Genomic DNA, 13678 nt, shown 5'->3' on the forward strand with positions numbered 1-13678 from the left:
GTTCTAGATGGCTTTTGAGTCCCACATGCAGATGTATTCTGTGCTATTCCCGGAGGTTCATGACATGATCCACGAACCCAGCGGGCTGGGACACCAGGGCAGCACTACATCAGTTCGGCCAGGGGCCTTGATTATAACCTTACCTGAAGGTAGGTAGGTATTCTCTTCGACTCTCGTGGCATGTAGACTCCTGCTCGACTGGCTTATAAGGAGATGACAAATACCTAAATACCGCTTACGATCCCGCCTTATTGACTACCGAACATGGAGCGAAGAGCAAATGAATCGAAGCGCGACTCTCACACCGAGTCTTGTGGTCCAATCGAGTACCCATAGATGATAGCGGTCGGGCAAAGCTGAACATTCGTGACTGTTAGCTCCCCCAGCTGCTGGCACTATGACCTGGGTGCTATCCAGGGGCAAGGCTGTTCGGGAGTCCTCCCAACCCCGTGGGGAAGGGGGAAGCTAGTGAGCTAGTGGGATCCAACCCCGCATTGCCTTAGGCCAGTTAAGGCAAGGTTACGCCCCCCGTCCGCAGTTATTGTTGGACTCCGAACAGTGGTGTTAGCGGGTCAAGGTATCCGAGCAAGCAGTCAAGGGTGTCTGGAAGCTGGAAAATGGCCGACCTAGACTGTGAGCCTTGGATCCACACCTCCCGTTTGGACTTGCATGACGACTACCGCCCCGACCACCATCAACCCAGCCCAATGGTACAGTGCCAAGAATCTGTGCTTCGCGAGTACATGAACCTACGGACGGTCTGGAGTTCCTGGGTATAAACACTGCCAGAGACTGACTATCTCGTTTGCCAATCACTTACCAAAGTTTTAACCTTTCGCGTCCCACCACTTGTCCCTAGACTCCCTCGTCTTGACAACACAGTAGGTCAACCACTAAATCGAGGCCATGAGCCCCGAAGAAGCCAGAGGCGGGCACCTGGTGCACAGGTAGGCGATTCCTTCGTGCTTCCACCACCTCCCTCCTAACAGCAACTGACGATTCATTCTTTCTCGCCAGCCATGCCAAAGAGCTTGACATCCCCGGGACGGTAGACCTGACAGCCAAGGGTAGGTGGGAACCCATTACAATCCTCTCCCTCACCATGGACATCCATCATTATGTGGCTACCTTAGGCTGACTTGGACATCGATTGATACAGAGGGCGACGACACGGGTTATGGACAGGCCCTGTACCCGGTTCCAGCAGAAGACCCCAATGACCCTTTGCAGGTACGTCCGCAAGTTACCTCACAAAGAATAACCACCTGGGTAGATGGAATACCTGACGTTTCTGAGGGCTGACAACCTGGCTGCATTCTACAGTGGTCCAAAACGCGCAAGAGCCTGATCCTCCTCGTCTGCTCCCTGTACTCGTTCCTGAGCAACTCGGCGCTGCTGGGTCCCTCGGTGTACATTGGCATCTATGCCGAGGAGTTTGGCGTCTCGCCCAATGAAGCGAGCAATCTCATCAGCTATGCCAACCTTGCTTTTGGATTCGGTAAGTCCCTTGGAGATTGGACTGCAATTGCAATTGGAAAAGGAGGCCGGAGGGCTGATGGTGGCTGACGATGGTTCACAGGGTCTCTCCTTCTGGTACCTGCATACCATAAGTTCGGTCGGCGTCCGATCATGCTCGCGTCGCTCGTCACGGTGAGCATTCTCTACATGCCCAAGAATCAGGGTCTTAAGAGTTGCAAGTTAACTGACTGTTACCTACAACACAGTACTGCGCGGGCTTGCTGGCGTGCTCCCAAGTCTCATCGTACAGCGGACTGATGGTGGCCAGGGTCATACACGGGTTTGGGTCTTCGGTGTGTGAGGCATTGCCGGTCCAGCTGGTCAATGACATTTTCTTTTTGCATGAGCGTGGCAAGCGGCTTGGGTATTATACAGGTACGTGGGCATTGCATTGGTTTCGAACACACGAAAAACCGGAGAAGGGGTACTGACTCCAGTCCATACAGTCTGCCTCTGCTTTGGCTCGACAGGGCCCCTATATGCAGGCTACATGCTGGCGGGTGGTTATTCGTGGCGTCTGTTCTTCTACGTCGAGTTCGCCTTTGGCTGCGCGCTTCTCATCCTGGCGTTCTTTGTGGTTGAGGAGACTCTCTACCACCGCAAGTCGCCGGTGGTGGAGGGTGTTCAAGAGATGTCGGCTTCGAAGGAAAGCGAGAAGGACTCGGTAACTCACGTTGAGGGTACCTGTCAGACTGAAGTCATCCCGCCACGCAAGACGTTCTTGCAGACGCTCAAATTCTGGGGGGTGTGGGAGAAGGATACAGACTTCTTCTTGATGATGGCCCGGTCGTTTACGTACTTTCTTGTACCGCATGTGTTTTGGGTTATTACAACTTACGGTAAGCCACCCCGTGTTACGCATGTGGATGCCGTATGAAACTTGGTAGTAAGGTGTCCTAGCTAACGGAGTCCGCAGGCATCTACATCGGGCTCGGAGCTTTAACCTTCAACTACACCTTCCCCCTCAAAATCACCGCGCCGCCCTACAACTGGTCACAGACCAACTCCGGCCTGATCGCGGTAGCCTCCTTCCTCGGCTACCTGCTCGCAATCCCCTTCACAAGCTCCTCCGACCTGCTCGCGGCGCGGTTGACGCGCAAGAACAATGGGATCCGCGAGGCCGAGATGCGCTTAGGGGTGATGCTGCCCGTGATGCTTGTTGGTCCCGCAGGGCTGATCGTGTTTGGCATGGCGGCGGAGCGCAACCTGCACTGGGTGGCCTACTTCGCCGGCGTGGTCATGACCCAGTTCTGCAGCTACTTCTATTTCACTTTTGCGCTGGCCTACGCCATCGACAGTTACACGGCTAATATCAGTGAGATGCTCATTGCCATGAACCTGGGCAAGCAGGCGATTTCGTTTGGGATGGGGTTGGATTTGTTGAACTGGGTCATGCAGCATGGCTATGCCGTCATGATTGCGGGTGTTTTCTGCGCTATTCTCCTGGCGAATAACTTGTCGCTGTTGGTGTTTATGCTGTGGGGGAAGAGGATTCGCGCGTTTATGGCTAAGACTTGGCTTGCGAGGGTGCATAGGGAGAGTGTGAGGGAGATTGCTACGCACTGATATGGCTGGGTTGTCAATGTCTAATGGATGGATGAAAGGGGAGATTACTTGTTTTGTGTACTTCTAGAACACAATGAAAGAGGAACAAACGAGCAGGGAACTCAGCTCTTTGTCTTGACGACATTTGCACCGAAGCCAACGGTGTGAATACCTTACCAAGCTGCCGTAATTAAGCGGGATCGAAGCCCCAAGAGCTGAACAAGAATTGTAGGTTGGCTACCTTATGCTGATGAGCAACGATTTGTTGGGTCAGCAAACGCAAGGGCAAAAAATTATGGTTGGTCGAGGAGTCGAACCCAAAAAGAGAGGCAGGCGTTCCAGCCCGGGCAGCAGTCTGGGACAGTACCACTTGTCGACCAGAGGCTATCTAGGAATTTTCTCAACGCCCACACTGGAACCGCTACACCACAACGCCGTTGAAAGTGTAAAAGAGCCACTGTAATAGTCAGGGAGCCAACACTGTCATCTTACTCGAAGGGCAAGTTCGACCGGAAAGACCTTCCTTCCTAAGATACTGACGACAACCATTTTGAGTTGAATCTATTTTCTGACTGTACGTTCATTTCGGGGTGCTGAAAGACTGACTGTTTGGCTTGCAAGACCCCTGACTGTAAGACCCGATTGCCAGTGCTCGGCTTGCAAGGCACTGCGGTCAATTGCGTAAGGTACTGCAATCGCGCAAGGCACTGGGCACTGTAACTGTGTAAGGCACTGCACTTGGCCAAGCACTGGTCCTGAATGTTCTGAATCGTGAGGGAAATTGCGCTCTTCTGTAAATTCGTACTATAGTCTAGTGGTTAGAATGTAGAGAGAAAATATAAAGGCTATAAGTTCGATTTCTATTGCAGATTAAATTCTTCTTCAATCTCAACCAAGTAAAAAAGTCCTAAGTAAAAAGAACTAACTTAACGTTAAATATATATTTTTCCTTTCCTTTACCTTCCTTTCTTTACCTCGAGTAATAAAACAATTCTCCCTAAGGAAGAGTATTCTACCTTACTTAAAAGAGATTCAATATAAGATATCATAGATAGGAAATTGTCATTCGGCCTAAAAATAGATTCACTCCAAAATAATCTTCAATCCTTAAAATGGTTGAAGTAGAAAATGGTCATCCAGCTGTATAACCATTTGGAGAGATTTCGCACTGCAAGATCCTAGCTAGATAGACTTGGAGCGAAAATCATTTTGCAGCCCTATCATACTGACGGTCATCATTTTCCAAAACCCGGGTGGCGCGCTATGGTAGTCTAGATCCTTCGAAGAGCCGGTATTAACTTAGCTTGCTGCGGTATGTTCCGTGTCTTGTGCTTCCTTCATCCAGGTAGTTGGCTGTTGACACGCAAAGCCCATTTCCAGTCTCATCGAATCTTATGATCGGGATCCCTAAAACAGACCGTGGTCCGTCCCTAAAGCGACCGTGGTCACGGACCACCATGGGGTCTTTACAAGGCATCCGGCTAGCCGCTCACAGTGCCACACTGCCAGACGCCGAATTTCCAGCAAGCTACTCCGTGCGAAGTACAGTACAACTATTCGTACATCGGTGCATTCCAACGACAGTGGCTTTTGGGACGGACCACGGTCGCTTTAGGGAACTCGCTTATGACTCGGATCGTTGGAAATTTGGCTCCCTCCTCCAAACAAGGAACAACCGGGCGGCTCGCCGGTAGTCGCTCGCATTTATCCGGCGGTACGACAACCGACGGCTTAACCAATATATTAGGAACGCTTGGCGCATCCTGCTTTGTGGGGTGCATTGGGGGTGCATCGACGTTGGTCACAATACTCGACGACGCCTTTAAAAATCGCCAACCTGACCGGCCGCCAAGCACAGATTGGAACTCAGACGCCCCCTTGATCTTGATGGCATCGCGTCATGCCTACAAGCGTCTTTCGAAGCGCCCACCCAACAAAGAGTAACGGCGGAGTCAAGGCTGCCGCGCCGGCGCTCCCCATCCTCGCTGGGCATGCTCCGAAGTCCATGGATTGGGTAGAGATCGACGGCCCAGACGGCATTATTCCCAGGACATGCTGCGAATGCCGCTCGTCTAGCAAAACCAGGTTCTTGGAAGTTGGAGCAGAGCCGGGAAGATGGTGAGCTAACCCGGTTGGCCGGTTCGCTGGGCTGGCCGCCCACAGAAGGCAACGGACGAACCTGGAGTACGGTCTGGAGTGCAGTAGCTTTGTTGCACGACCCCGGATGGCCGACCACCCGTGCCAAAAGTACATAAATCACGTTCGAACTCCTTCCCAGAAACCTCTGTCTCTTCTCATCCCAGATCAGCTTCTCCAAGGTCTTTCTCTGCTCAGACAAAGCACGGATTCACCATGGTTGCGTCCCTTTTCACTGCGGCCGTCTCGGCCCTGGCCCTCGCCGCCGGCGTCAACGCCCACGGCCACGTCGCCACGGTCGTCGCAGATGGCGTGACTTATACGGGGGGTCTGCCCCACGGCGCTCCTGCCAACGCTGTCGGCTGGCTGGCCGGTAACCAGGACAACGGCTTCGTCGAGCCCAACCGCTTCAGCAGCGCCGATATCATCTGCCACAAGAACGCCCGCCCGGCCAGCAACTCGGTCCGGGTGCGCGCCGGCAGCACCATCACGCTGCGGTGGAACACGTGGCCCGAGTCCCACAAGGGCCCCGTCATCGACTACCTGGCCCCGTGCAACGGCAACTGCGCCAACGTCAGCCCGTCGTCACTCCAGTTCGCCAAGATCGCCCAGCGCGGCCTCAACTCGGGCAGCAACCCGGGCAACTGGGCCTCGGACGACCTGATCCGCAACGGCAACTCGTGGACCGTCACCATCCCGAGCAACCTCGCCCCCGGCGGCTACGTCCTCCGCCACGAGATTATCGCCCTGCACTCGGCCGGCCAGCCCAACGGCGCCCAGGCCTACCCCCAGTGCATCAACATCGAGGTCACCGGCGGCGGCTCCGCCCGCCCCAGCGGCACCGCCGGCACCTCCCTCTACCGCGCCAACGACCCCGGCATCCTCTTCAACCTCTACACCAACTTCAATAGCTACCCCATCCCCGGCCCCGGCCTGTGGCGCGCCTAGATGGATCAAAACCGCGCTTGCTGAACGGTTTCGGGTGGGGGTACGGAGGAAGGAAAAAGGTGGGCTGGACGCCACAAGGCCGCTCTTGTCTCCCATGCGGTCTGATCGGTCTCGTGATTGGCGACTATCGTCCGGCAACCGTCGCCTATTTCCTATCTCAAAGTGCGGCAAAAGGGCTCTGTACATACATACTAGCTCCTCGTTTTTTCTGCCGGGCACAGCAAGGTAGCGCTGTCGTCCTGTACATATTGACTTGAAAGAACATATGACTTAATCATGGATCGCAATGTCTGGCTGCTCTGTACCGCGAGACCGTGACTACCTTGATTGTTAGGTGTGAAATTGTGACTCTGCAGCAAGGAGTATCCGAGTATGGAAACCTATGGAACCGTCAAGCAAGCGTGAAGTCATTTCCCAATCTCTCCCAGCACGTTTGTTGACCGTCTCCTCGGGATCCTTGTGCTCCACAACGAAATCAAGATATGCCTGATAGCATTATGTAGAATGAATGTCTGCAAAACCAACGACCTTCGCGGCTTCGCCCGCCTGCTGAGAGAAACGACCACAATCGTCAGCGGGGAGGAAACGATTCGCCCAGGGTCATGCAGTTGCAGTGGAAGTGGGGCTGTGTCTGGAGTAAGTGGAGTTGATGACCCCACTTGGTACTGGTACGTTTCATCCGGGTTGCAACAGTGAGTAGCGAATCGTTGGGCCGTGGTTCTGGGATCGTAGATACTAGGATGGTTTTTATCCGGTTCCGGGACCGCGAGGAGGGGTCTAGGTGGTCTGCGTGGAGGCGTGATTTACCCCATACACACTCGTCGGGGTTGAACAGGGCCGAGGGGTTCTGAGAGGCCGGCTTTGGGTGCGGTCTTGTGTTCGTAATAGGGGCAGCAGTTCGGAGATTGTGATACCGAGTCTGCGCGGGGGGGGGGGGGGGGGGGTGCAAGGCAAGCTTGTTGGACGAATGCATGAGGCTTTAAACTTCAAAGGGCATGTTGAAGCGCTTATTAGCGGAGTCGCAGTTGAGGTGCTCTTCGGACAGGCCGTACTAGTTTCCGCTCAGCCCTCGCTCTCGCACATGCTTAGGACCATGCCGAGGGGAAGCCCATGGTGCTGTCGAGGCCATACCGGAAGTTGTCGTACCATTCCATCGTGCGTCCCTGAGTGTCCCGTACACTTTCCTGGAAACGTTAAGCCACTCAAGACATACACCGCCCAAGTCTTCCCTTGGTGTGGACGGTGCGGCCTGTAGGTTCGGGAAGCTCAAACCTTGTCTGGGGTTCCGTACCATCCCTATAATTCCAAGGGGACAGGCCCTGGCGTCGCCGGCAGCGCTGTAAGATGGTGAATTCGGAACCGCGTAAATGTCGTCCGTCCTGGGAGTCAGCTTCACCTTCTCATCCAGGTTGGATTGCTTGGTACCATGCCGAACCCCCAGCGCCCTTCCCCCTTGAACAGGCGCCATCAGCCCGTAAATCGTAACACTTGGACGGCAATTGCTGTTCCAGCCACAGGCACGAACACCTCACCCAACCCCTTCGAATATCTTCGCGCAGGCCCTTACAACGATGGCGCAGATGGCGAGCACCTTGTACGCCCCCTACTCCCGGGTCGGATCGCGAATGCGAATGCTGTCTGAAAATGTAGCACCGTAGAGTTCACAGTTGGGTGGGCGTCGTCTCGGACAGGCGGCCGACGAGGAAGGTGGTGAAGTAGGAGTCGGGCAGGTAGACTGAACAGGTCCTTTACTAGCTGTTCGAGGTCAGCTGGTAACCAGCTGACGCCTGTTTTGGCCCGGCGGGCTCCTTTGTGACTTCGCAGAGGGCTTGAGGTCGCACAAAGGCTCTTTCGTGGTCAATCGCTGCGCAGTCAGTGTCAATGCCGCGCTGATGGGAAGACCGAGAGCCCGGGTTAATATCAGGGAGGGTCGGGGAGTTGAGAAAGTGGTACTGGCGTTGAGCTCTCAAGTACCTAGGTAGGTAGGAAGTCTGGGATAGCACTGGGACGGTTGAGGAGGAAGAGTTGCAATTCAAAGACTCGGGTTTGGTACGGCCGGCGAATTGGAACGGGAGAGGTTTTGTGATCTTCTTGGCGGTGAATGCATTTGAAGGTAAATGATCGGGACCTAGAGCAAGCATTGAAGTGGAAGGCATGGCTTCGAACAAATCAATAAATACCTTAAATAATATCGTCGAGCCACTCCTCGCAAATCAACGCAAACCAGCGCAAACCATCGCAACGACGCACAGTCGACCCGCGATAGCTTGGAGATGCCAAAAACAACGCCTTCCAGGAACAAAGGGTTGATCAGTTTTAAACACAGTAGGGTATGCACTGATATACCAACATGAGTTGCCAATGATCGGCCGTTGGGCTGACACGGGAAGAACATGAACGGGAAGCGGAGTCGGGTCCAGGCCGCGGGATCACCGATCATCCAACGTCTCTCGTCTGGAGCTTGTAAATGCCCAAAGTGGCAGGCCGAGCTGGGGCGCTGAAGAATCCAATTTCTTTGATAAGGTAGCTATGATTATCAAACGGCGAGAGTAGTACTAGTTGGGTCGGTGACGACCAGCGAATCCCTGGTGTTGTATGTACTTGTTTTCATAATTTCCTGGGCTCTTTCCTTCGACCTGCAAATCTCCATGTTACCTTTCTGTCACATTGTTCCCGGCTTTCCATTTGCTTCGCCGTCCTCGTAGTCACGGTAGTCTCCCCAGTACTAGTATGCATCACAATCACTGAATCAGCGTGATATCCTCCGGTTCAGATTTAAACCATTGGATACCTTCCCTCGGCTCACACACACTGTATCCAGCAATGCCAATCCGTTCATATGCACCGGCCTGCCCTAAGCTTTGTCTGATGACCAGTTCCGCCTCCCAGTTTTCCTGACCCTACGAAGCCGATGCAGTATCGACTATCTAATACTCGACACATCTGTTTATACCTGCTTCGCGCCCTTGATATTGGTATCGTCTGCGCTAAAGACCAGACCTAAAGAAACATGTTGTCGATGATGCTAGCGTTCTGATATCTGAAGCTATATAGACAAGGCGCAACTTTTCAAGAAGTCGCTCTTTGTCCTGAGACTTATATATGTGCACAGTGCATCCTGTGTTGTGAAAAATGCTACTAATGTAGCTAAACTCTAGAGGCCGACCTAGAGGAAGAAAAATAGGGTAAGGTTTCTGTTCAATGTGTATATCTTATGTTTGCTGCCGTTACATGCCATGATGATTTTTTCAAAGAACCTCTTCTTCAATCCCAACTCGACGATGGGGGCCTGGCCACCTACATGATGTAAACACAACCTTAGTTGTTTCAACGCCCGGGTATTTCTTTCTTCACGCACCCAACACCACATCCCGCCCTTTTCCTCTCCAAGTTCACAGTGACCATCTTTCCCTTTCGTATTCACTACCCTTTCTAGTACTAGGAAGCAAAATTTTCTCTCGAACCAACCCTTCTCAAGCTTAGCGGGCAATAGCAACACTCGTTGTGTACCTACCCATCTAGTTCTGTGATTCTTGGCGAGATTCCTCGTTTACACGCCACTTCAAATCTAACACCCTGAGGGCAACACGCTACATGCGAAGAATATGGCCTCTCCAATGACGTTCTTCCTCAACCTATTGTTTCTCCTCTCTACTGCACTTCTTGTGGCTGTTCAGGCACGTTCCCGATCCGACCTGTGCGGAATCAGCATACATGCGTCCGACTACCCAGACGTTGGTAGCTTTGTAACCACCGAAGGAACTTTCCACGTTCCCCAGACCAGATATCGCACAGACGATCCACCGACCTTGATCAACCATGGTGTCGCCCTCTGCTGTGGAGATGACTGCTCAGCTCGTTTGGCCGCTTTCATTACGACATGGGAATGGGACACACCGGGTACCATAAGCTTGCCCGGGTTCCATTTTTACCCATACTTTATGGTCCATATGTCTCACTCTGTTGGCATGCGTAAGTATCATCTAGACCCCCATCTGCGACTGATCTACATGAGGCTCATGGCTTATTCGTATGATCCGTGTCAAGACCTCAATACTTCCGATACTGTACGGATTAAGTTGGAGATCCTGAACCAAACCAAAGCTCAAATGTAGGTATACGTGTCCTTAAACATGCACTTCTTGACTGACCACGGTTTCTTGGCAAGCACGTACACCAAGTATCTCACCCCGACGGTTAACGAAACACTAAAGCTCACCATCGACGCCGTCCGCGGAGACAACGGTGCACCCATTCTGAACGTCACCACCCTCTTTAACGACGACTACGAAAGCCGTATGATCTACGACGTCCGAAGCCCCAAATATACACGGCAGACCCCAACATTCTGTGGGGATTCCGCATGGTGGTTTGCGTCGGACAATTTTGGGCTGGACGAGAGCCACACTATTCTCAGGGGAGGCTTCAGGTTCCCGTCGCAGTTTCCGCCGCTGCTGATTGGCAAGCACCGGCTGCAGACTGAGCAGAAGAAATGGTTCCCACATAATTTTCCTCTTGGCGGGGCAACGCGACATTGGGACATGCTTCGCGATTATAGTCATGATGGGAAGGGGGAGCATGTTGCGTGCAAGGTCAGGGGGTTTCCTGATACCGGTATGACGTTGTTGTATTCGCAGCATCCGTGGGAGGATTGACGTTGAAGATGAAGACGTTGGGCGGGAATTTGGAGTTATCTGTTTACACCATGAGGCATAGCTGAGGGGATCCTGGGGGGCGGTGATAGCCTGGACTTATTGCGCAAAATATCATCGCAGTCCGGCTATGCAACCCCTGAATACCATGCTAGAATTTGTCTGACCACCTGTAAACCTCGAAACATTATGCGTTGGACAACTTGAAAGATTCTGATATACGGATATTATGCTATGCTGTCTTAATCAGCCACATTTCGCGCCACTTGGGGACCGCGGTTGTCGAGATGTGTTGTTGTTGGGGAGGGTAACATGCCAAAAACGGGGTGGGGCGGATGATTCATTCTTGATCATCATGAGCCTGGCCCCCTGAAAGTGAGCATTCATGAGCACCTCGCGATGCCCCCGGCTCCCCATTCTGGTGTGTTTTCAAATCAACAAAGTAAATCCATATCCGGCCACTGGATGCATCAGGTCGACGTGCCATGTTAGGCATAGTGCTGTAAGCTGTTACGCAAAGACGTGTCCCTTGTGCTGCGGGTGTAGGTGAATCACTTTGATTCATGGTGAACATTCATGAATCCAGGTTCCAAGTTGAAGGGGAAGGGCACATATCATGTAGATTATAATAAATATCATGATGGACCATAAAAGACTGTACTAGTAGTCGCTCCAGAACGTCTTTAATGAGCATGCATCAGGACGTGTTGAGCAGATCAAGCTGCAAGTGTGCCTATTCATGCCGACCCCTATTCACAACGAAGTTTTTCACACACAAGATCAAAGTAAGCCACCAAGCAAATCCACATCCCCTGGATATTGAGCATGATGCGAAAATTGTTCCCTATTCCGAGGTTACACCTTTGTGGAAAGCCGGATCTAGAAGTCATGAGCCGACATCGTCTGATTACATATACTGCGAGTTAATTGCTGTGATTCATCCTATATTACTGTCTACCTCTTGCTAACATTGTTATCCCTCACAGGAGTCAGCTACCCATACAACCCCCTTCGCTAACGCCGATCGACCTCCTACCGACCCTCCCTAGCAACTGGAACTGCAAGACTGGGACTTGGTGAGTAGGTATTGCAGCGTCTTTGCAATTCAGAGTCCCAATCGCTGCAGTACTTCTCCATCTCTACGCTGGCCATAATGAATGGCCCGACGCCAATAAGAGAGTTGACAACCACCGGCACGCCGGTGTAGTACTTGGTCGGCCTTGCGGTTAGCTTCATATATCCTTGAGACCAACAAGCGAGGGACAACTCACCGCATAGTCTCCCTTCCCATCCAGACTCCCAACCCTCACCGTCCCAGTCCAGTCAAGCCACTCCTCCTCTCCAGCACGGGACACCACAAACCTCTCCACCATCAACTTATAAGCGCGCTCCGCCACCTCCCCAAACTCTTTCCTATCCAAATACCCCATCCTAATCCCCTTCAACAACCCATAAGTATACATCGCCGTGCCACTACTCTCAATATAATTCCCCTTCCTCCCCTGATACCCCTCATCCATAACCAACCACCACCCACCACTCTCTTCATCCTGCATCCTCTTAACCGCCTTTGCCAGCTCCACAAACCACCCCTTCAACCTCCCCCACCCTTCCTCCATTCCCTCCCTAGGAAACCAATCCATAACATCCACCAACGCCATAAAATACCACCCCTGCGCCCTGATCCAAACAAAGGGGCTTGCACCCGTGACTGGATCGGCCCAAACAGCCTTGAAGCTCTCATCATAGCCGTGCTTCAACATACCACTCCCCGTCTGGTTACGGCAGTGTTTTTCAATGAGCTCAAACTGCAGCAGCAGGTCGGCCCAAGCGGCCGTGGCATTACTCCCGGTTAAGAAGAGGGACGTGTACGCCGCCCGGAACGGCCCAGCCATGTACAGCCCGTCCAGCCACATCTGGTTTGGGTACTTTGGGTCCTTGTGCCAGAACCCGCCTGACGGGGTGCGGCGCTGGTGCTGCGTCAACTGCGTATGCAAGAAATCCAGCGCCGTGCGGTAGCGGGCTGCTTGCGGGGTTCCAGGGGGTGTTTGGGTGTGGAGGAAGAGGATGGTCGAGCCGATTCGGATGTCGTCGAGGTTGTGTTCTGAGGTGCTCCAGGATCTGAAAGCCCCTTCGGGGGTCAGGATGGCGTCGATTTGTGAGGTCAGGTAGGAGGTATAGGAGAGGTGGGAGGGGCTGGAGGTGTGGTTGTGCAGAGCTTCGAGGCCGCGGTAGAATGTCGCTTCGGTGTACCACCGGGTTGGTTGCACCCCGAGTGCGATGGTGCTCTCGGCCATCCAGGAGGAGTACGGGTATGGGCGGGTGGCGGTGGAGCGGGCGGCGGAGGCGTAGGCGTGAAGGGCAAGGGTGCCGCACCAGGCGAGGCCGGCTTGGAGGTGCCGTGTGCTCCACATTCTGAGTGTGTTAATTTCCAGGGATGCTCAAGCCTCAAGGAGGTGGTGCAAGAGGGCTTGCCTGTGAATCTGTTGTCAGTACCAGCTTTTTACGAGTTTCCCTCGTGGGGAGATTCAAGTTTGTTCATGATGTCTCGAGATGCCTAGAGAAATCTGACCCTTTTACCCGGCCATCTGGAAAAAAACTACTCAAAGCCGTTGCAGTCATACCGATGTCGGGCATTCTATAGGTGGATAAATCACTGTGAATCAGCATTGCAACGTCCTCAAAGTGGCGGCGGAGCTCATATATTGAACTGGCGCGATACGGTTAATCTTTAAGCTACTATGTCCTACGCAGCAGCCGCCTTTCTGTTAGTTAGTTCGTTTATTGACATTCCCAAAGGTACTTACCTTGAAAAGGCACCCGAGCCTAGTAACAATGCATAGGTTACACTGCCACATGTATGTACCTGCTTCATAGAG

At 53.0% G+C, this 13678-nt stretch overlaps 4 protein-coding genes across 4 annotated transcripts; 3 read left to right on the forward strand and 1 right to left on the reverse strand.

Annotated features, from left to right (window-relative positions):
* The first annotated feature begins 588 nt into the window (after positions 1 to 588).
* Positions 589 to 3192, forward strand: N656DRAFT_828838 (MFS general substrate transporter). The gene is made up of 8 exons (XM_064818556.1): positions 589 to 947; positions 1018 to 1067; positions 1160 to 1230; positions 1324 to 1498; positions 1580 to 1650; positions 1725 to 1893; positions 1965 to 2357; positions 2435 to 3192. Exons 1-8 carry the CDS (start codon positions 907 to 909, stop codon positions 3082 to 3084), a joined length of 1620 nt encoding a protein of 539 aa, XP_064670722.1. The 5' UTR covers positions 589 to 906; the 3' UTR covers positions 3085 to 3192.
* A 2223-nt stretch (positions 3193 to 5415) lies between these two features.
* On the forward strand, positions 5416 to 6147 carry N656DRAFT_789213 (lytic polysaccharide monooxygenase; the record flags this gene model as incomplete). The annotated part of the gene is made up of 1 exon (XM_064816768.1): positions 5416 to 6147. The coding sequence occupies one exon, from the start codon at positions 5416 to 5418 to the stop codon at positions 6145 to 6147; it is 732 nt and encodes a 243-aa protein (XP_064670723.1).
* A 3605-nt stretch (positions 6148 to 9752) lies between these two features.
* On the forward strand, positions 9753 to 10854 carry N656DRAFT_828840 (uncharacterized protein; the record flags this gene model as incomplete). The annotated part of the gene is made up of 3 exons (XM_064818557.1): positions 9753 to 10119; positions 10195 to 10258; positions 10316 to 10854. The coding sequence occupies 3 exons, from the start codon at positions 9753 to 9755 to the stop codon at positions 10800 to 10802; spliced, it is 918 nt and encodes a 305-aa protein (XP_064670724.1). The 3' UTR covers positions 10803 to 10854.
* Positions 10855 to 11716: 862 nt separating this feature from the next.
* On the reverse strand, positions 11717 to 13378 carry N656DRAFT_778689 (glycoside hydrolase family 105 protein). Its single transcript, XM_064815052.1, has 3 exons — positions 13275 to 13378; positions 12071 to 13214; positions 11717 to 12008 (listed from the first exon to the last, which is right to left on the reverse strand). The coding sequence occupies exons 2-3, from the start codon at positions 13211 to 13213 to the stop codon at positions 11832 to 11834; spliced, it is 1320 nt and encodes a 439-aa protein (XP_064670725.1). The 5' UTR covers position 13214; positions 13275 to 13378; the 3' UTR covers positions 11717 to 11831.
* Positions 13379 to 13678: the final 300 nt, after the last annotated feature.

This window comes from Canariomyces notabilis, assembly GCF_033297395.1.
Source record: "Canariomyces notabilis strain CBS 508.74 unplaced genomic scaffold N656scaffold_9, whole genome shotgun sequence".
NCBI lineage: Eukaryota > Fungi > Ascomycota > Sordariomycetes > Sordariales > Chaetomiaceae > Canariomyces > Canariomyces notabilis.